At 39.9% G+C, this 20,574-nt stretch overlaps 3 protein-coding genes across 7 annotated transcripts; 2 read left to right on the top strand and 1 right to left on the bottom strand.

Annotated features, from left to right (window-relative positions):
* The first annotated feature begins 393 nt into the window (after positions 1–393).
* On the top strand, positions 394–8,775 carry LOC102235023 (ATPase family AAA domain-containing protein 5). Of its 2 annotated transcripts, none has more exons than XM_023334522.1 (14): positions 394–1,068; positions 1,148–1,393; positions 2,466–2,562; positions 2,659–2,735; positions 2,860–3,008; positions 3,178–3,349; positions 3,646–3,875; positions 3,957–4,050; positions 4,980–5,044; positions 5,205–5,397; positions 5,477–5,598; positions 6,101–6,837; positions 8,241–8,399; positions 8,541–8,775. In XM_023334522.1, exons 1-14 carry the CDS (start codon positions 594–596, stop codon positions 8,641–8,643), a joined length of 2,919 nt encoding a protein of 972 aa, XP_023190290.1. In that variant the 5' UTR covers positions 394–593; the 3' UTR covers positions 8,644–8,775. The 2 variants fall into 2 exon arrangements, with proteins under 2 accessions (XP_023190290.1, XP_023190289.1); XM_023334521.1 differs by having other exon boundaries at positions 2,659–2,738.
* tefm (transcription elongation factor, mitochondrial) lies at positions 6,980–12,146 on the bottom strand. Of its 2 annotated transcripts, XM_023334524.1 has the most exons (6): positions 12,005–12,146; positions 11,280–11,794; positions 10,372–10,521; positions 10,104–10,282; positions 9,195–9,273; positions 6,980–8,362 (listed from the first exon to the last, which is right to left on the bottom strand). In XM_023334524.1, exons 1-6 carry the CDS (start codon positions 12,045–12,047, stop codon positions 8,351–8,353), a joined length of 978 nt encoding a protein of 325 aa, XP_023190292.1. In that variant the 5' UTR covers positions 12,048–12,146; the 3' UTR covers positions 6,980–8,350. The 2 variants fall into 2 exon arrangements, with proteins under 2 accessions (XP_023190292.1, XP_014331637.2); XM_014476151.2 differs by lacking the exon at positions 6,980–8,362 and having other exon boundaries at positions 8,644–9,273.
* A 1,311-nt stretch (positions 12,147–13,457) lies between these two features.
* Positions 13,458–20,425, top strand: LOC102219725 (arf-GAP with dual PH domain-containing protein 2-like). Of its 3 annotated transcripts, none has more exons than XM_023333351.1 (11): positions 13,458–13,475; positions 13,639–13,820; positions 14,229–14,359; positions 16,114–16,205; positions 16,374–16,462; positions 17,211–17,323; positions 17,412–17,558; positions 17,725–17,808; positions 19,328–19,390; positions 19,476–19,553; positions 19,698–20,425. In XM_023333351.1, exons 2-11 carry the CDS (start codon positions 13,733–13,735, stop codon positions 20,031–20,033), a joined length of 1,221 nt encoding a protein of 406 aa, XP_023189119.1. In that variant the 5' UTR covers positions 13,458–13,475; positions 13,639–13,732; the 3' UTR covers positions 20,034–20,425. The 3 variants fall into 3 exon arrangements, with proteins under 3 accessions (XP_023189119.1, XP_005797564.1, XP_023189118.1); XM_005797507.2 differs by lacking the exon at positions 13,458–13,475 and having other exon boundaries at positions 13,501–13,820; positions 19,698–19,926; positions 20,019–20,425; XM_023333350.1 differs by lacking the exon at positions 13,458–13,475 and having other exon boundaries at positions 13,501–13,820.
* Positions 20,426–20,574: the final 149 nt, after the last annotated feature.

Below are 20,574 nucleotides of genomic sequence, written 5' to 3'. Positions count from 1 at the left end.
TCGAGCTGTAATGAACAATGGACAAATATTTCTGTGTTATGGAAGTTCAAAGCTGGTAAACATACTACAAAAGAATTGCAGGAAAAGTGGTTCAAGAAGTATTTAGTGACGGGAAATAAATGCAAATTGGATTATGGATTTCTATTTAAATAAAACAATGTATTATTTGCTTTTTCTTGCCCAATGATTGTCTCGGTTAAATAAAAACGCTTTGCAAAGGGACTGAAAGCGTCTTTCTGAATAGACGATCTCTGGCTGCGTCACGCTTAAAGCGTTCCCCCGGTGTTAAAATAATGTAATGCCTACAAATTCAATACGTTAAAGCGTTAATACCATTTAAAATAACTTATTTACTTAGAGGTAAGCAATGTTAGGTAGTGTCTTGGTTTCACTTTTAAACAAAAGTGAACGGATCTGGGGAGACGAGAGGCGTCATTTCCTACGTCGCAGTGCCCATGTTAACAGTAGTCGGCTACGCTATGAACATATGCCGATATTTACGTCGCATAATTTGACGTCGGCGTCGTGTCTCCAATCATAACTGAGCGCCAAATACAAAACAGCTGCAGACCGGAAAGTTTGATGATGTTCAGATGAAGCGAAACAAACTGAAGCGCAATAAAACCAAGCAAAACAAAGATGGACATCATCGCCATGCGCGAACTGCAGTTATCGTGTTATCAGACGGCGGCTGCTCTGACGGTGAAACCTCGCAGGAAAAGCTCTCAGCAGCTGACAGCGAGGAGAGGAAGAGCTCACTCTGCACAGGATTTAAAATAGCTCCGATTTTCTTGCAGCACGTGAAGATTAAAGGACGTTCAGATGGGGGGTCTTATCAGACTGAACAAAAATCAATGTCCCCCTCTCAGCGTGACGACGTGCAGGGCCAACATCCAGGATCTCATCTGACAGGCAAACCTGTCATCGGCAGGGAACGGCTCCCTGCTTCACATCTGGAAAGCTGCCTGAAAGCAATTCAAAAGTCAAATCCAGCTTTTCCAGTTTCAACAGTTTTCAACACTTTGCTGAAGAAAGCAAGCCAGAGGCTGCATGAGTCAGGGCCTGCAGGTGAGGTTTCCTAGCGTTTTCTTCCAGAATCTGCACTTGTATTTATTTATTTTCATTTGAGAGCATTCCCTCCATCCAGATTCAATGCAAAAGGAGAAAAGGAGAAGTGGACCTGAAGTTTCTCAAAGGCTACCGAAACGTTTGCGGTCTGACCCCTCAGCAGAGGGACACTGTCCCCTGTCGGGACAGGATGAGAAGATGAGGCCCAAGGGACACAAGCTGAGCCCAGTAGGTCTGGAAAACAGCTGTCATACAAACCCTGGATGGATGAACCTCACCACGCCAGCGACTGAGCTAATAAAGAGCTCTGAAGAGGTTCGAGGAGGTAAACCCTGCTTTATTCTGATCGGTTTTCACAATAGGTCAGTGAAAAGAAAGTACACCTTCTGTCAATTATTGGATTTTACAAATCAGGACATGATGAAATTGATCTGCTCTTTATTATGCAACAGATTGCACAGTCATCTATTAAATGAAGGCTCTTTTTTTGCGATTATGTATGAGTTTATTGTTATTTTGCCTATGCTTTTTAATTGGCCCAAGGTGTGTTACTTTGGCTGGGTCACTGCAATGCCTTTTTTATGTTTGGGATACCTTGGATCTCCAGGTCACTTACAAAATATCACAGACATACTTACTCTTCAGACTTGGCAGCAAAGGTTTTAAATGAAGCTGTGCCTAATGTTCCCACAAACTCACTGATTCAGAGACCGGACAAAACGTTGCTAAAGACTATAAAGTATAGAGCTCTTTATAATAAATGCTGAACAATTTGAACACATTTTTTTTTATTTACTTATTCTGTTTTAGATTCTTGCTTTGTCTGCCAGAACAGTCATCTCAAGCATGTAGAGCTTGAGATGGAGATGGAGTTTGCTGATATTTCTACTCAGAAAAGATCATCTGCTGTTAAAAATATTTACCATTTGTAAATAATCCCTCTCTCTATGCTGAATGACAAACTTCAGAGTGTTTGGAGATCACCTTTTAACCCTTTTCTTGGTTAATGGGCTGTAATAATGGCTATTCTATTGTTATTGCTGCTGTCTTTCCTTCTTAGCATTGTGTTAGCATAGCATCTGTTTGGAGTACAGAGGTAATTACAGTTGCTGATCAATCAAGCAATAAAGCAGCAGCACCTACATCCTACTTTACCTCTGAAATCATGCATATAATCAAGGCTGTACTCAATTTATCAACTACAGCTTTTCAGTCCAGCTTTGTTTTTGTTCAATAAATACTGACAGTGTGACTTATTGTCACTAATTGAAGTTGGATTTGAATTTGAATCCTTTAAAAGTCCTGATATTCAAAACCCCAGTAAACAGAGGGTTTACTTTTACTTTGTACAATGACTTTGTGTCGTACAGGATAGTTTTCCCCCCTTTTTTTTCTAGATCCCTGTTTTGAGGATGTTCTCTGGACCGACAAGTATGTTCCTCAACATTCCAGTGAAATCATCGGTAATTCTGCCTCGGTGAATAAGCTGCACAGGTAAGTTTAAGTCTGTCCTGACCCCTGCCATCAAATAAAGTTCTCATGGTAAATACTTCATGAGAAAAACTGCTTTTTCTTTCTGTTTTTGAGCAGTTGGCTGAGGAACTGGAAACAAAGAGCTGACGGTGACGAGCGGAGACAAAGGGCAGAAAGGAAACAAGACGAAAACAGTGGTGGTCTTTCTTTCTACCTTTATTTCAAAGTTTAGTTTGATTTAATGTAATTTCTTGTTTTTATGTTTTAGAAACATTCTCAAACATTCTTTAGAAACATTTTCCTAATACCACCGAGCAGGTTCGTGGGACTGTGGAGACTTCCAGGGTGAGGCTGGGTTGGAGGAAGGAGGAGCGGAGCCGCTGGGTAAAGCCATGCTGCTTTCAGGACCCTCGGGTGTGGGCAAGACGGCTGCTGTGTACGCCTGCGCCCAGGAGCTCGGCTTCAAGGTGGGGATTTACCATCAATTATTTATTAGGCTTAAAGCTGATTGTTGCAAACCATTGTGGACTAATTTTTTTTAAATCCTTCCACTTCTAAGTCTTTCCACAGAGGAATTATTGCATAATTTTAAGACGACATTGTGAAACTTTACTGTCCCCCCCCTTTAAACGACAGGTGTTTGAGGTGAACTGCTCCTCGCAGCGCAGTGGCCGCTGTGTTCTGTCTCAGCTGAAGGAAACCACACAGTCTCACCTTGTGGAAATTCCAGGGGAAGATCCACTGAAGCCTGCATACTTCAACAACTACAGTTCAAACAGCTGTACTCCTAAATCTGAGGCCTTACCAGGTAGGGTGTTGGTTGCACTAAAGCACAACCAGAACTGTTTCTACACCGCAGTGAAAACAGAAATATCTGTTTTTTTCCCCACAAAGAAATTTTGTTTTTAGTTTGTTTATTATGATATGAAATTGAAAAAAATAATCAAGAAGTTGATGGCAGACATACCTTAAAGAAAAAAATCAGTTAGTTTGAAGGTAAATAATGCTCTTTGAGTTTATTTAAAATGCAACTGTTCTACGAGACTCTTTAGTCAGCAGCAACAGTAATTCTTTTTCCTGATGTTCTTAATGCTTGTTTTCCAGAAAAATTACAACTCCCTAAAAATACCGTCGCCGCGTCCAAAAAACGTGCGGCGCGAAACTCGCCTAGTCGTAAATTTAAAGCTAAGCCAGCCACTGTCACGTTGGCTCGCTACTTTAAGATGAAAACTGGAAAAGCAAAGACCAAGGAAGTGGAGAACTCCTCAGCAGGATGCGGTCAAGAGGCGCCACACAACAAGAAGACAGCCACGTCACTCATTCTGTTCGAGGAGGTAAAACCTTTCTTTATAAGTTATTAAATGCCTGGCTGTAGTTGACTTTTATTTTTTATTTGCAACATTCTGCTCTAATAGGTTGATGTGGTATTTGAGGACGATGTTGGCTTCCTGACAGCCATAAAAGCCTTTATGACCACCACAAAACGACCTGTTGTCCTGACCACTAATGGTAAGATTGGATTTTAATCTCTTTATTTTAAATAAAAGTCTTGAAATAATGTAATTGCTCATTTAGAGGACAGTTTCATTGAAAAACGTTCTGTAATACTCAACATGGATGTGATGTAAAATAAATTTAGGAGTTTCAACTTTTTCCACGGTGGTGTGATCAAACAACACAACAATTTCAAAACCAAAGTTGGGTGCAAAAGGTTGCATTTATTGCACCTTTTTGACCACACAGGGTCAAAATGATACTTACAGCTGTTATAAAATGCTGCCAACTGTCTCTCAGAACATCCTGTAACTAAACAAACTTTCTGCAAATTGGTTGCTTTTACAGTGTTCAAACTTTCATGGACAGTTCAAGAGTTTTCATACATTTAGCTAGCAAACAAAAGTTTGTTACAAAACTAAATGTTTAGTTTATGAACTAAATATTTAGTGTGTAAATTAAATATTTAGTTTGAAACTGACATCTATAGATGTATGAATAACTTAGTAAAAATATGACTTTGAAAAATGAACACCCATTTTTTTCTCTAAACCAGAAAGCTTGCTGTAAAAAAATAACAGTGGGGTACGTGTCCTAATTAGACAATTATTGACACATTATATTATCAATTAAGATTGAACACTGTTCTGAACAGTACAGAATCATGCTCTCTAGGTGTGTGTGAGTCACATGAGTTGTTTAAGCCTCAGCTGTGTGTGGTATCGGCTAGATGACCTTGCTGACTTTACTGCTGCATCAGCATATTCAGCTGCACTCTCTGTCTTTGCTTGTAAAAAATCATTAAAGTTTTTGTTGACTCTAGTCTGGTAAAAGATTAATTTAAAGCTGTGAGTGAATGGCATTCTTGTCCATAATGGATGGATCTAAACTTCTGATCAAACATATTGAGTTTCTTTAAATGCATGTCTGTATGTTTTCCTTAGATCTCTCATTCAAAGAGAGATTTGGCTGCAACCTGGATGAAATAACTTTCAAAACTCCACCATCAGTAAGTTACATTGACACAGCATCATGCATGTCTGCAGCTGCAATTGATTTCAAAAACACATAGAAAGCTCATCTATTTCCTCAATTCTTGCACAGTAAAGTAATGAGGAGATCAGCGAAGCACAATCTTTAAAAAATACTGTCTTTTCTTCGTTTTGAAGGTGAATGTGTGTAGTTATCTGCAGCTGGTGTGTCTGGCTGAAAACTTCCAGCTGCCTCCAGACGATGCCAGCAGCCTCTTCAGACTTGCATGCGGCGACGTGAGGCGCAGCCTGCTGCAGCTGCAGCTCTGGGTTAACAGCAGCAGAGGGTCGCAGGGCGGAGCGCTGGCTGAAGAACCGATCAGCTCACACCGTAAGTTTAATTTTGTGGATACGTCTTCTGTTGTTTAAAACCCCGACAACAACAAACCTGGCAGCGGTTTTGTTTGCAGACTGCAGCGCAACAGAAGGATGCGGTCTTGATTCAAAGGTTTCTCCCTGGCAAGCAGGCTGCTCCGTACACATGCTGGGTCTCCATCCTGTGACCCCAAATTACCTTCTTAATTTCTTAAAGGCAAGTACTTTATACAAAGATCAGATTACACACTGGAAGGCTCTATTTACTGGTTCTGAACACCTTTTAGGGCTGCAACTAACTATTATTTTAGCTATTGGTAATTATGATTAGATTTTTTATTTAACCATTTAAACCTTTCCTATACCATGTTAGAAACAAGTAAAATATGCAAATAAACCAGTAATCATTTTCATTTTTTTTAAAAAGAAAAGCATTTTCTTGCCTAAAATGCAATAACATAGCATTAATTTGGTGAACATTTGATCATTTGTAGCAAAGGATGAATCTGCATCTGAAAAATCATGATGTGAAAAGCTCAGCCTTTACTGCTCTGTGTTGTTCTTTCTCCTCTTTCTGAGTCTGTGTACAGTTAACAATTAATCGATTACTAAATTAGTTGACTATTATTCCAATAGTCAATTCATCACAACTAATCTGACCATTTCAGCCTCAATATCTTTGCAGACTTCTTGTTTTTTTTATTTCTTTTGTTCTCCAGCGTGGGTCCCTCTCAGAAGAGAACATGGTGAAGTTTCTCAAAATCCTGTCTGAGAGCTGGAGAAGAGGTGTACCTCTGCTCTACTCCAACCTGGAGCTCCTTCTCTCTATCGGAGCCCCTGAGTCCGATTCCCAGCAGCAGACTGAGCCAAGGCGCTCTAATCCTCACATTCTGCGACTGAGTCACACCTTTGGTTCAGAGGTGTCGCCGACCCACAACAAATCTTCCCGGCTGAGCCGAAGGAGATTCACGGCTTCCAAATCAGCGTCACATTTAACCAGCAGACCTCAAAGAGCGCCATCATTCACCGAGACCCGGGACAAACCTGAAAAACGTGCAGCCAAATCGGTTACCGACTGCTTGGACGGACTGGCAGATTTCTTTGACCTCATGTCAGACATTGACTCGACGCTACCTCACTATGTTTCAGGCCTGCACACGGCCGAAGTGTTTGTTTGGACCGGAGCAGATTTAAAGGACGGATTGTTGGATGAGCCGGGGGAGGAGGACGGCAGGAGTCTGAAGCAGGGCAGGCTTGAGGAAATGAAGGCAGCAGCTGAAGGTTTGGGTTGTCGGCAGTGCTGGTGGAGAGTTACTGAGGCGCGGACTGAAGCCTACAGATGTAAACAAAAACTGGGCGATAAGCAGTGGAACAGACTGCAGGAGAGGCTGCTGTTAACTAGCTGCTGTAAAAGACAGAGTCTCAGCTTTACTGCTCAACCTCGATGTGCGTCAAGGTGAGTCTGCTCCACTTTTAATACTCCACACCAGATCAAAACAGTTTTCAGTTCAACTTTCTAGAAGTTCTTAATCTAGAAGATTTAATGGTATGTAAAGACCTGTAAAAAGTAAACATACAGTGCAATAGTATAACCGCACTCTGGGAAAAATAACTTTATTTAGAGTACATTCTTGTATTTCAAAACCACAGCATCACAAATCCTCCTTAGGTAACGATGGGCATAAACTTAACAATAGTGTTCATAAAATAAAAACATGGGCAAAACATTAGAGGTAGCAGTTTTAAATGCAACAGAAAATATAGGAATTGCATTGCTGTTCCATTTTAAGTATATCAACATCTCTTGTATTTGTCCTATTTTTACTAAACTCAAAGAACATGCTGTTGATGTGTTTACAAGCTGAAAAAGGTGGGAGTTTTGATGGACAAAGAAAAAAAATAATAACCTGCCAATTCGCCTTCATTCACCGTTATATTTTCTGCTGTGTTTGTGTTTTGAGCCGAGATTTACCTGAAACTTGCATTTGACTCCAGAATACTTTGGTATACAGAGCTCAGTTAACAAATCATCATTCCTCCACCACTATGTTTAACGGTTGGTATTCAGTGTTTGTCCTGATAAGCTATTTGTTTTCAAAGCGCTATACTGCTGTGCATTATGGTCAAACATCTCGACTTTTGGTCTCATCTGCCCAAAGGACTTTGTTCCACAACTCGGATGCATCTCTGCAAACCTTCACCATGCTTCCATAGTCTTTTGACAGATACAGGTTTCCTGGTAACCTTTCCAAACATGCAGTATTTAAGTCATTTTGAAATTCCCAGATCGTGATCTTCAACATGCTAACTGAGGTGTGGATTGTTTGAGTTGGAGATCTTGTGTTTTCTACGATCTGAACTTGCCTGACGTCCTTCCAGTCTGAGACGTTTTCCTGTTCCAGACTTGACTTTGACACCCCGGTTGTACATTATCTGACTCAGGAATGAAAACTGCAGCGTTTTGAAACACAAAATTAATCAGGCGCTAAAAGGCTGGGATAGATCACCCATTTATTTGACAGACTTAAGTCTCTGGTAAAATATGTGATTGATTAGCATCTGGCTGCTACTTTACCTTTACAACTCAAACGGAAATAGCAATGGTATAGTTACATTTTGCTTTTTGTTTAATTAAATCTGTAAGACATTGTTGTTTTTCTACACTTGAGATTAAATTTGAACACTTTTACAAGCTAGTAAAAGAAAAATGATTACAGGGTGTATGTTTTGTTTTTTTTCCAATGACTGTATAAAGTAAAGGTTATGCTGGGTCCTAACATCTTGTTTTTTCAGGAGTATAAAAGAAGACTCGAACGGTTGCAGTATACCTGACTTTGAGTAGCTTATCCGTCTTTCCAGGGTGTCCCAAAGGAGGTCCAGAGTGAGTCGGCTGCTGCTCAGGAGTGAGTCCTTCAGCCTGCTGGGGAACAGACGGGCCGTCTGTGTCGACTACCTGCCGGTTCTCCGCCTCATCTGTCACACTGTCAGTGCACAGCAGCACAGAGAAGAGCTGGGCAGGTGGGTCACTGATTCTGTGCTAAACTTCACCATTTCTACTTTTTAAGCAAATAAGGTTGAGATAGTTGAATCTTCTCTCTCAGTTTTTTTTTTATGCAGCCAAATGGTCTTTAAAATATGTTTCTGTTTTTGTTCTCACAGGCATTGGAACTACCTGGGCCATTCACATTTAGGCCTCTCAAAATCTGCCATCCAACTCCTCGCTGAGGATTTCCTGTTAACGAAAGTTCAGAAAGACTCCTGAGCTCGACAGGTTTCACCGTATTTATTTGACCTAAACTCTGACTGATGGATTCACTGCCTTAGAGATGACTTATCATGTTTTATTTTCATGAAAGTGCAAATAGGAAATATAAATAAAAGTATTTTTAGATAAGATTTGTTATACTATTCATTAGGTGTGCTTTAAATCCATCCTGACATATTTTACACACTATAGGGAGTGAAGATGCTCCAAAAAGAGGAAAAAAATAGCTCACTGTATGACAAACACAAAATACCAAATTCTATATTAATCCCATTTAAACACCCTATGGATCCCTAAAGGACCGATGATGCAGTTCAGGAGTCTGCAGTGAGGTCTGTTCATGGTGAATCAAACATATCCAGTTAACAGGAAGAATCAGTGAGGAGCTCGTAAAAAGCCACAGCCTGCAGCAGAGCGTCACACAGCTCCTCCCCTCCTCTCCTGCTGCCCATCTGGAAGTAGTTCCTGTACTTGGCCAGCAGTTCCTGAGGGACGTTTATCCTGGGAAACTTCTGCGTTACTGACTCAGTCATCAGCTGGCGCACTACCTGAGCCCCGCTAGTCCGAGACTCCCCCACAATCAGGTCAAAGTGGCGTCCCACGGCGGTCCTCATCATGTTAAGAACCCTGATGAGGAAAAGAGGACTCGTTATTTCTGCGTTTAATGCTGCTGAAGACGAGAAAACGTCAAACGGTTTCACTGAATGTAGATTGTAGTAAAATCTTTTGCGGATGACAAGGTGCTAAACCTCAAATCTGGTTGACTTAATCATTATAAAAGTAAATTTGATACGAGACACGTGGTAATGATAGAAAAATACACGTCGAAAGATATTTTAAAATAAAATGCATGCCGTACTTGGTAACCTAAACTGGGGAGATATTTGACAAACAGTAGATGGTGTCTACTGGTTGTCATTAGATACCAAAATGCCAGCTTTATTGTTGATATGCTTTTCTCATCATTTTGGCTGCCACCTTAAATCAGGTAAGCTGTCAACAAAAACCCCAGCTGATTTCCTTCTCTTCTAGTTACACGTGGCAGGCATCGTTCATTTTAAGCATCTCAAATTTTAGCAATTTTGAGGACAATGGTGTATCCCAGGATTGGTTAAGCATCAAGTTTAAAAGCATAACTCTGAAGTTTACTGGCTTTGTGAATAATTTCTAACCACAAATGTGTGTGAAGCTAAACATCTTACAAATAACAGGTGTGTTGCTGTTTTTCCAGAACTGACTGTTGGTAAATCTTAGCAGTCAAAGAAGTCCATGAGGTTCTGTTAAAACCACTAGAGGATCACACCAAATGAGATATGCCTATTTTACTTGTTACTCTGCTGTTCTACAGGATGAATAATCAATAATAACTATAAAAGCATCACAGTTGTGATAATACATTTCAAAACAAAGGACAGGAATGCTCAACTATGGTTGTTTCAATTAGCGTCTTTTCTGACCTGGGAGGAATATTAGGCTCTGGTGGGGAGATTTTGGGCTCCAGCAGAGCAAACAGCAAGGCCTCCACAGTCCTCATGTGGGCCATGATAGGAAACAGAGCTGTATTCTGCACAGAGATGGCGGGCTTCTCTATCAGATAGAAATCTGCTGATGGCAAGACGGACACCACCGTGGACACCTGTGGGCAGAAAAGGAAACACCTTTGTATTCAGCTGGATGTGAGGATTCAGATAACACCGTTTGAAAAGCTGTGATGAGCGTACTCACATCATTCAGGTAAGAAGAAGCCATGTATGTCCCTTTCAAGAAATTAGGACACTCCTTCTGTTTCCACTCTAATACCGTCATCTCCCGGTCCACATGGGCCCAAGCGATTTTATTAGTTCCACATACTAGTGATACTATGGATGTAGCATCCTGTGTACACAAAGAACAATGACTTGGGAACAGTGCTTTATGCTCCCTTTGACTTTTACTTTTGAAATATAGGGTGATCATAAAAAGCACTTCATGACCCTTAAAATGTTCCACATTTCGTTACGTTGCAACTATCGTCTTCAATGTATTTTAATGGGATTTTTGTGCTGTTTTCTGTAGGTGTGGAACATAAAATGCATTGAGGTTTGTTGCAGGGCTGGGAAATTTTGATTATAAATAAAATCTCAGATTTTTCAAAAGAGTCAAGTTTTCCAATTTTAACCACAGTCCTCATGTGATTTTTTCCCCCCTTCCCCTCATTCTTCACCTTAAAAAGTGCAATTTTATTTATTTATTTTTTCCAATAAAAAAAGGCCTATATTTCAACCATTCATTATGTGAGTTGACTTAAATTCAATGTCAAAATAAATTGAAGTTGCAAAATTTGCTTGGCGAACAGGATTGTAATTTTTGGGAGGACTGACCTCACTGCAGACTATGGAAACCCAAGGAGTGCAAAATCCACATTTCCTAAAATGTAATCAGAAGTTTTGATTAATTGATCAAATCGATTTATCGCCCAGCCCTAGTTTTGGTACTTAGTGAGGCAAAATGTGGAAGTTCATTGGACATGAGCACTTCTGCAAGCCACTGTATAAACATAAACCCACAGCAAGAGTGCTCTGTTTACTTCTAACATGATTTGAGAAGATGTTTGTCATAATCAGACTCATGAGGACTCTGAACCAGCATCTCACCTCCAACCAGGACCTGTCCACCTCCGGTCTGATGAACTTGGCCAGCTGTATCCGAACCTTCCTCTCCTTCTTCACCGGATTCACGATGGAGTTGAACACTATGACCGCGCTCTTGTGCTTCAGCAGCGGGACATTTACCACGCTCTCCAGAGTTTTAAACGGTCCGTGTTTGGTCCTGTACTCCACGATGTTGAGCGACTTGCGGCCTCTCAGCAGCTTGACGCTGGCCATCTCCGCCGAGGTGGCGTTGTTGAGGAGCTGGAGGATGGCGTCCCGCTGCTCGGAGGTGTAGCAGGCGTCCAGTGTAGTCCTGCCGTCCTCCTTACAGGACTCAGGCGACAGGGAGGAGGAGGAGGAGGAAGAAGAAGTGAGAGCGGCGTTTAAAGTCTCAAAACCCGCCACGGGAACCCGGCTCCTCCAGCAACAGGTGCACTGGAGGTAGCGCAGCTCCAGGTCCGCCGGAAGGGAGCCGTACCGAGGTCGGAGCAGGAGTCCGGACTGCCCGGCATAGTGACCTGCAGCGGACAGAGATATAAGCGGAAAACACAGCAGACATCATAAGCCTGCCTTTAAATATTCTGCCCTAGAATAATTTAAACAGAGCGGGTTAAATTGTGATTTTATCCAAGTTTACCCATTGAAGTTTTAAACACTTGCAACCAGCTGAACTACACCACGTGATTTAATAAAATAAAAAAACACATAATATCACCATACATACGAACCCCTGTAAACCACCGACGAGAGAAATCTCCTCACAAACCACATCGTCCTTATTTTAAAAGCAATATTTGTTCAGCTGCGTTGTGTCATTTCGTATTTTGCAGAAGCACAAGCTACAAACCCCTGGCGGACCTCTACCGGAAATACGTCACCTTCAGTTTTGAGGTCAGTCGGAAATACATCGTTTACAACGTCGGTAGATCTTCAAAATAAAATTATAAATAATAAACGGAAAACCTTTTCTTCACCGGAGTATAAAATATGTATTATTGTTGGCCAATTTCTACCCATTGTTAATCGGAAAGAAATGCATTAAAAGGAGTAAATATGCACATAGGCAGCACATTGCATACCTTGCATACATAAACATATTTTTGCATAATGGAACATCACCGTCCAGAAGCTCACAGACGGCCCTGAAAACCAAGACAGAAAAGGCTCTCATTGATTTTCGGAAGAAAGTCCCATCTGTTCTTGTAAATAAATGTGAAAAAGATGAGAGAATATCAACGTTCAAGTTTCTGGGAAAACACACTTCCTACCTTCAATAACTGTCCTTCCTGAGAACTCTGAGAGAGAGATTAAATTGTCACAACACTTTCTGCTGTCCTACCACTGCTCTGCACATCATAACTTGGTTCAGCAGCAGTTCTTCATCTGACAGGGAGACCCTACAGAGAATCATTAGAGCTACACAGGGAATAATAAATGCGTAACTATCTGATGTAGTCACATTTAACACATAAGTTTCTGTTTCAGTCATATTTCCAACTTTAAATCTCATATTTCTAACTATAAAACTCATCATTAAGATAGGACATGTGACAGAAATGGGCTTCCATGACAGGCTTGTCTCTTACATGTATTTCAATGAAACAGTGAACATTTTTTGTTGTTGTAGTAAATGATTTCATGTTGCAAAGTGTCCAACTTCTTCATTGGGGGTAACTGACATATCTGCTTTTGTTACTGATGTTTGCTGCATTGGTGAAACATGATAAAACCATCTCTGACTACAGGGTATACAACAAGCTTTTGGATGCTTCCTTATAGGCAATTGTTCACGTCAGTGTGTCCAAACTTTTCCTCCCTTCGTCTTCATGCACAATCCCTTACTCGCTTGTGTTCAACCTGATCGAGCGGGTTTGTGTCCCTTAAAAGTCCTGCTCTGATACCAGTGTGGTTCGCCATATAATCTACAAAGCATCTCATGCCTTCTTTCTGTTGTTGAAGTGTTAGAAAAAAGTAAGTGGATTGTTTAACAAATTATATATCTAAGCAAGTGAAAAATTTGAACAGAGGAAAGAAAAACTAGTGCCTATTCTTCCTTTAGCTAGTAGCTTGTAAAATACTGTTAACTGAAGGTAATAGTTATACAGAGTTACAGTGTAACTCCACCACCAAGATAAAATCTCATCCTTGCCAGTCAAACTCCAACTTTTTTTATGAGCTGCAAGCCAATAAGCTGATACGGTAAGTCAATCGCTGTGCAGCAAAGTGGTGTTTGTTTCACTTCCTTTCTAAGTTATTCCTGGAGCTCTGTGTTTTGTATGCAGAACAATAAACTTCATAATGCTGCCCTGTTAAGAGGAAATACTGGCTCAGTGAGAAGAAACTGTGTTTTTATCTGCCCCAGAGCAGAACAGCCCAGACTGGAGTCAGCATGGAGTTGATGCCTAGTAGCCGTTTCCTCTGGTTTTAGCTGTCTGGGTGACAGCAAACTTTCCTCTATGGCCAGTCAGAGCAGAAACAACAAAATCCTTCTGGATCTGGTGCGGCAGCCGGGAAACAACCAATGTGCTGACTGTGCAGCTCCTGGTGAGTATGCTCTCAGATTTATGATTTCTGAACATTTTGCATACTAGGGTTTTCAAGACTTTTTTTTTTTATCCATTCCTGATTATATTGTAATGGTCTTATTTAACAAAGTGAAAACAGTAAATAATCACTTGGAGCCATGTGACATTTTGATGAAGAGAGCATTTAAAGTTGTGTTTTATTGCTTTGGTCACGTTTCAGCATAAACTTGTATTAAGGGAAGCTCTGACTCATGTATAATTGTGTTATGACCCAATTGTTCCTTTTATAACTCCCAGCATTTGCTACCATGAGGACAGTTTAGACAGTATTGGCCTGTGTGACAGGAAGATGTAGACAGAATACTAACTTTTTCATCTGCTTTTTTCCGTCTCACAAAGTAAAAATTGTGGTCTTTCACTCTCACAGAGCCTGACTGGGCCTCGTACACTCTTGGCATGTTTGTGTGCCTAAACTGTTCGGGCATGCACCGCAACCTGTCTGCTGTCAGCAAAGTGAAATCCATACGCCTGGATTACTGGGAAGATTCCTTAGTGCAGGTAGTGATTTGTAATAGAATATTTTTTTTCTTTCCAGTTTGCATGCGAGATCGTGTTTCTTTCAGTGTCTGACCAGATTTTCCTCAAATGCACCATTCTGTGAAAGAGACAGTAGACGGTGTTTCAGTTCCTATGGGGTTTTTTTTTCTTGTAAAAGAAGAATAATGGCTTATATAACATGTTATTACTCATTTTATCAGAAGAAAACCAAAATATTGAAAGTGTTTCAAACTAAGTCCACTCTACAAATCTTGACACTGTTTGTAGTCAGTGGCGGGTCTTGAAGAAATAATGGCAAAGGAAAATTGATAACTCAGAAGATAAATTTGTCCTGTAGCTGGTGGGATACCGGCTACAGGACAAACTGTAGCCTGTTAGGGGTTTGAATTGCTCCGTTCATCTCAGTTGTTGTGTCCTTGGGCAATATACTTTAACTCTGTGCTGTTCATCTGTGGACTTTAGTATTTGTTTAGTAGTAAGCTACAGCATTTCTATGATGGTTTTAGTGCATCATTTGTTCAGAACATTGAGTTCCCATCACTTTGGAAAAGGTTGAAAGAATTTTTCAAAAATAATTATTCTACCATCATTATCAGCATTAAAGATTTTTCACAAGAGAAAAACAGCTGATATTTTCCCTAGGATTGGACTTTCCACAAAGGTTCATTTAGGCTGAGTTAAGTCCTTGAATATCTTGAAGAAATAGTAAGACTCCACAGACATCACTTAGCAAGTAAATGACAATTACTATTACATATGAAAAATGAAAAAATAGGGGTTGCTTAAAAATGATTCCAGCTTGTAAACCCTGATAAACAGCAAAACCCTGAGGGAAAACCAAAATCAAGATACCAGTACAAACAGTTCATACCAGTCGCACAGAGGTGGGAGACTGATTATCTGGGGAAAGACAAAAACTGGGCGCCTCTTATTCAATTAGTTATTTATTATTAACAGTGTGTCTGCTGAACTTTGGCCAAGACTTGGTTAGACAACAGGACAATGGGCATAAGAACTGCAGGAAACCTACAACAGAGAGTCTGAAAATGTATAAGGACAAAGGCATTTTGATGATTCAAAAACTGTACATAAAGAGTTGGGCTGGGACTTCAGTAAGAGGTTACCAGGGTAGCTGATCGAGCCCTTACTGTTTTAGGGGGTGGGGGTGGGTAAAAAATATTTAGATTTCATTAACATTTGTGCATGTTTTTGCAAATACAATATTTTCTGGATTTTGCCTACCAGTCGGGGGAGATGTTCTGCTGGATGTTCACATAAATAATAACATCAACAACCCTACAACACAAATGTTCCACAAAGTCTTTGTTTTTGGTGTGTTTAAGTGAGTTTGTAACATTGAGGGCCTAGCATGGTTGCTAGAATTTTTTTTATATAGAGGAAGACATTTATAGAAGTCATCTTGTTTGTAAGGATTTTTTTTAATAGGTCAGTGAGCCAAGCCAAAGGTAAGTGAGTCAAACGTCATGAAAAAGAGGATGACATCTAGTTATTAGTGGTGAATGGGGTTATACAAACTAAATCATGGCTTCTGCTTTTTGGCTGATGTTTTGACAAAAAAGACATGATGTAATTTTGTCAAAGGTTGTTCATGTCAGTTGTTGTCGTATGTCATGATTTACAATAAGAAAGGTTTGCTTCATGTATCCAGTTAAGTTTAAAATATTTGAAGGAAACTGAATAAACATGTACTGTCCTTTTGTAGCATTTTAAAACCCATTATGCTGTGGTTTCAGTTCATGCAAGAGCGGGGGAATTCTGTTGCTAAAGCCTTTTTCGAGAAATGTGTCCCTGCCTTCTATTACAGGCCACAGCAACACGACTGCATGTGAGTGACCTTCGTCGCATTTGACACGTATTCACCTCATCAGCTTAGCATAGATGGAAAGCTAATACTAAACTGTCTCAACAGGACACAGATATGGAGCAAATGCTTGAGTAAATAATGAAAAAACTTCTGCCACCCAAAGCAACGTGTGTTTATGCTTTGTTTCAGTGTTCTTAAGGAACAATGGATCCGTGCAAAGTATGAAAGACGGGAGTTCACGGGAGAAAACAGCGAGTTTCTGCAGACTTACAACTTTGGTAATTCTCTTGAACTTTTCAAGAACATATACCACTTAAAAGTTAAATGTGGCTGTTGTCACACTGTTCTATGTTTTTAATTAAAAAAAAACATTATAAAGGTCTAATCCAGTGGAAATAAAGCAAGTGTTGTCACGTCTTTGAAGATTGTGCATTTCTTTTGATGCACTTTTCCTTAAATAATGCATGCATATTGGGATCAAGAGTGTGTGATTCATAGAGTTTTACTTCATCAGAACAGGGTTAATTAAATTAATCATCTATTTTTTTAATATTTAAGAATCAAATGATCATTTCAGGATAAAAGTTCAATTTCCATGAATGCCCTTCGGTGATCAATTGATTATTAAAAAATTATTCATATGCTGTCAGTTTCACCTTCAAACGTTCAGCATACCAAGCAGAATGAATGTTCACCAGCGCAGACAAAGTGGCTGCATAGGATATCATGAGCTTAGGTAATGATATTACTAGGTTATTGCTGTGATAGATTGGAGTAGCATTTGAGTGATTCTGTAGTAGTGGGTGCAAGTGTGATACATGAAACTTGTGAGAGCAGCATCAACTGGGAGCAAAATTTGTTGTCTAAAAGCCTGCCTTCGCATGTGACAAAATTGTGTATTCGACACTGTTGAATAACTATTAATGTGATGTTGGATCCTTCTTTATCTATGGAAAGGATAGCTTGACAGGGGCTTTTGAAATGTGAACCTGATTGTCAATAATCTACGTAATGTACCCACTTTAGATTTATTTGAATCAACACTATGGAAGAAGGGCAGAGACAACAAACAGTTCCTCAAGAGAATCTTTGTGCTGTCGCAGAAGGATTTCACCCTCAAATACTTCACTAAGGAGGATGTAAGTTCTTTTAATTTTAAAAGCATGATTGCATTAACTTCTTGATAATTTTTCTCTGTACTAATTACATTTTCTCATGAAAATCAAGTCCAAGGTTGCCAAAGCAGTTATCAGCATGAAGGATCTTAATGCACATTTCCAGCCACAGAAAATCGGTCATCCTCATGGGCTGCAGATTTCCTATCTGGAGGATGAGCGTACAAGGAACCTGTTTGTTTACCATGAGAATGGGCAGGTAAAGCAACTTGTCTTATATATCTGGCATTAGAGCAAATCCAAATATATGAAAATCATATAAATTCTTCCATTTATACTAACTAAATAAATAGACCTGACAGAAAGTCCACTTTTACAAAATCTTCTCATCTATCTTAATTTGTTGTATCTCTTACTCCTTCCAGGTCATCGTGTCATTCTTCAATGCTATTCGTGCCACACGCTTGGCGTATCTCTTGAAGAAACATCCCACTCTACAACATATTGATGTGAGACAACTTTTACTCTACTTTACCAAACACTGATGTGATCCAAGTTTGTCATCTTCATTGGCTCACAATAAAATGAACATTAACCATGTTGAGTCAGACAGTAGAGCAGAGTTTGTTTGAATGTGGATGTGTGAGCTATGATTGTCAAGTCTGACACTCATAGGTCAATATTGCAAGACAGTGTTACTTTCGGTACAAAGAGTTTAATTTAACCCCTGCTCTAACTCGCCTACAGATATTTTTGTTCATGCTAAGCCCACTACCAAACCTCATGACACAATTTATAGGCTTTGGTTACATTTGCTTTACTCTCACTTCTTTTGGCTATTTAGGGGTCACCATAAGTGAATTTTCCAACTCACTCCACCCACATCATCTTCCACTGTAACACTAATTCTCTGCTAACTTTGCCTCATTACCTTTATTAACATTTTCTGTGATAATACTCTTTTCCTCCTTGGTGGCAGCTCCATCTTCACCACCTTCACTGACTATGCCGTGGAGCTTTCCAAAACATCTCAACATTTCCTTTGTGTCTGATTTTATGCAATCTTATTCACATTTGGTCACAAAACAGTCACTGCTCAGTCTATTGTGAGAGATTTTATTGGTAGGGCATAAACAGAAGTGCATATTTATCAAGTGGAAGAAAAATGGCAAATGTTTTTTGTTGACTGTTAATTGGCTACTCTAGATTACCCTCAGGTGTGAGTGTATGGTTGTGTGTCTGTGTTTACCTGTGAAGGACTGGCAACCTGTCCAGAGTGTGTCCTGCCTTTTGCCCAATGACCGCTGGAAATATGCGTCAGTCCAGTCGTTTATCCTTTGTAAGGATAAATGGTTATAGACAACGGCTGGATGGCTTGAAAATCCATTCTGACCGAGCTTGAGGTGTTTTGCAAAGATACATGTGCAACAAATTCCCTAAACATGCAAAGGTGGGAAAGAGATGCTCAAAAGGATTTGCTTCAAAGGGGTTTAAGACAAAGGTACTTTTTTTATATAGATTTTGTAAATGACAGACAAGAATAATTTCCTTCCACTTTACAAATATGGGCAACTTGACCAAATGTGAAAGAGTTTCAGGGTTATTGATACTTTTACAAAGAATTGTAGTCATTTCTGACATTGTCCTTGTTGGTTCTTTCCAACGGAAGTCTTAATATCTCCAGCTTTGTCTTTTTACCACTACCGCCATCTTCAAACCATACCTCACTGTATGTGTTTCATACCTTGAAGTTATCCATCTGTTACTACCCTGCCACTCCACTTCATACTGTTCTCCTTTACTTGACTCTTGTGTACTACCTCTGTTTCTGTTGAACTCACCCATCTACACTACAGCAACACCAAACATGTTATTACTAATCTAGTTTATGTTTATAAGAAAATTACGTTTTTCCTACAGCACATAAAAATCATTAGAATTGAGCTCATCTGAGCTGCTGACTATTTAAACCACTATAAATTTTAATTTAGCAATTTTACCAGTATTGTTTTTGTTTCTTTTGTACAGCTAATACCTCAGTTAACAAATCATTGCCTGAAAGAGGGCTACATGGAGAAAACTGGCCCAACGGTTTGTTGTTCTAGCACAATTTATGTATTTAGCTGGACTAGCCCATCTGCCGTCCTTATCAGATTGCTGCATTTGTGTTTTTCAGCAACGTGAGCCGTTCAAGAAGAGGTGGTTCACTCTGTGCTCAGTGAACAGGAAACTCCTGTACTGTAAATCTCCACTGGTAATAAGCTGATCTTTTCTAATAAATGCACATGAATGTTTCTGTTGAAGTGTATTCATAGCTTTAAAAAAAGTAATGATCGCGCAAACTAAATATTTTCTTCTGGTTGCATTCAAAACTCTTTTCTATGCACCAAATTGTTAGGATGCCACGGATCTAGGCGCCGTCTTTATTGGGTCCCAAGACCACGGCTACTCTGTGTCAGAGAGCAGCGGCCGGTGCACGAGGTCTGGCCGGTGGCACTGTGGGATCGCGATGGAAACTCCAAGCAGGCAGTTTGTGTTCATGTGTGAGCAGGAGCAGGAGAGAAGGGAGTGGATGGAGGCCTTCAGAAAGGTCATCGCGCAGCCCATGACCCCAGAGGATTACGCCAGTACGATGACGTTGTTCCAGCAAACCCCATGCAGAGCATTTCAGATTAAAGACGCTTCCTCACTACCATCTCTCTTTCTTGTTTCCCTACAGATGAAGCCACTTTGAGGAGAGGGAAATGACTGGGACGTTTTGACAAAGTGACTTTGGAGCAGTTACTCCTGCAGCTGAGCTGCTGTGGCTTCCTGGGGCCGATGTAGATCAGAGGCAGCATCTTCTTAGTAATAGTTATTGTTTTAGTGGATGTAGAAAAGCATTTTTTGCAGCATGCCTTATGTATTTAATGGAACTCAATATTGTATTTATTGAAATACTTACTTCAGATATAAAAAAAAAAACCCAACTATAATAATCTAGAATAATCACTCCAAAGTTCAAACAGCACATTAGCCATGTTTTGTGTATATTTTTTATGTTACTGAATTTGCACATTTTTAAATCTTTTTTTACTGTCTGTGACTCTAACCAAACAGGAATAAATATTAGATTATTTTACTACATCTATCTGTTTTTCCTTAGCCATCCATTCATCTATACATCTGTCTCTTCATCCATTGTGCCACTGAGCAAAGATTCTTCAAACATTTCTCTAGAAATGCAGATCAACTCAATAGCATGGCCTAATCTGCATCTAGCTGAGAACAAACAA

The sequence above is a fragment of the Xiphophorus maculatus genome, chromosome 5 (genome assembly GCF_002775205.1).
Source record: "Xiphophorus maculatus strain JP 163 A chromosome 5, X_maculatus-5.0-male, whole genome shotgun sequence".
NCBI classification, from domain to species: Eukaryota; Metazoa; Chordata; class Actinopteri; order Cyprinodontiformes; family Poeciliidae; genus Xiphophorus; species Xiphophorus maculatus.
The sequence above is the reverse complement of the archived record's forward strand: the minus strand, read 5'-3'. Positions and strand labels throughout refer to the sequence as shown.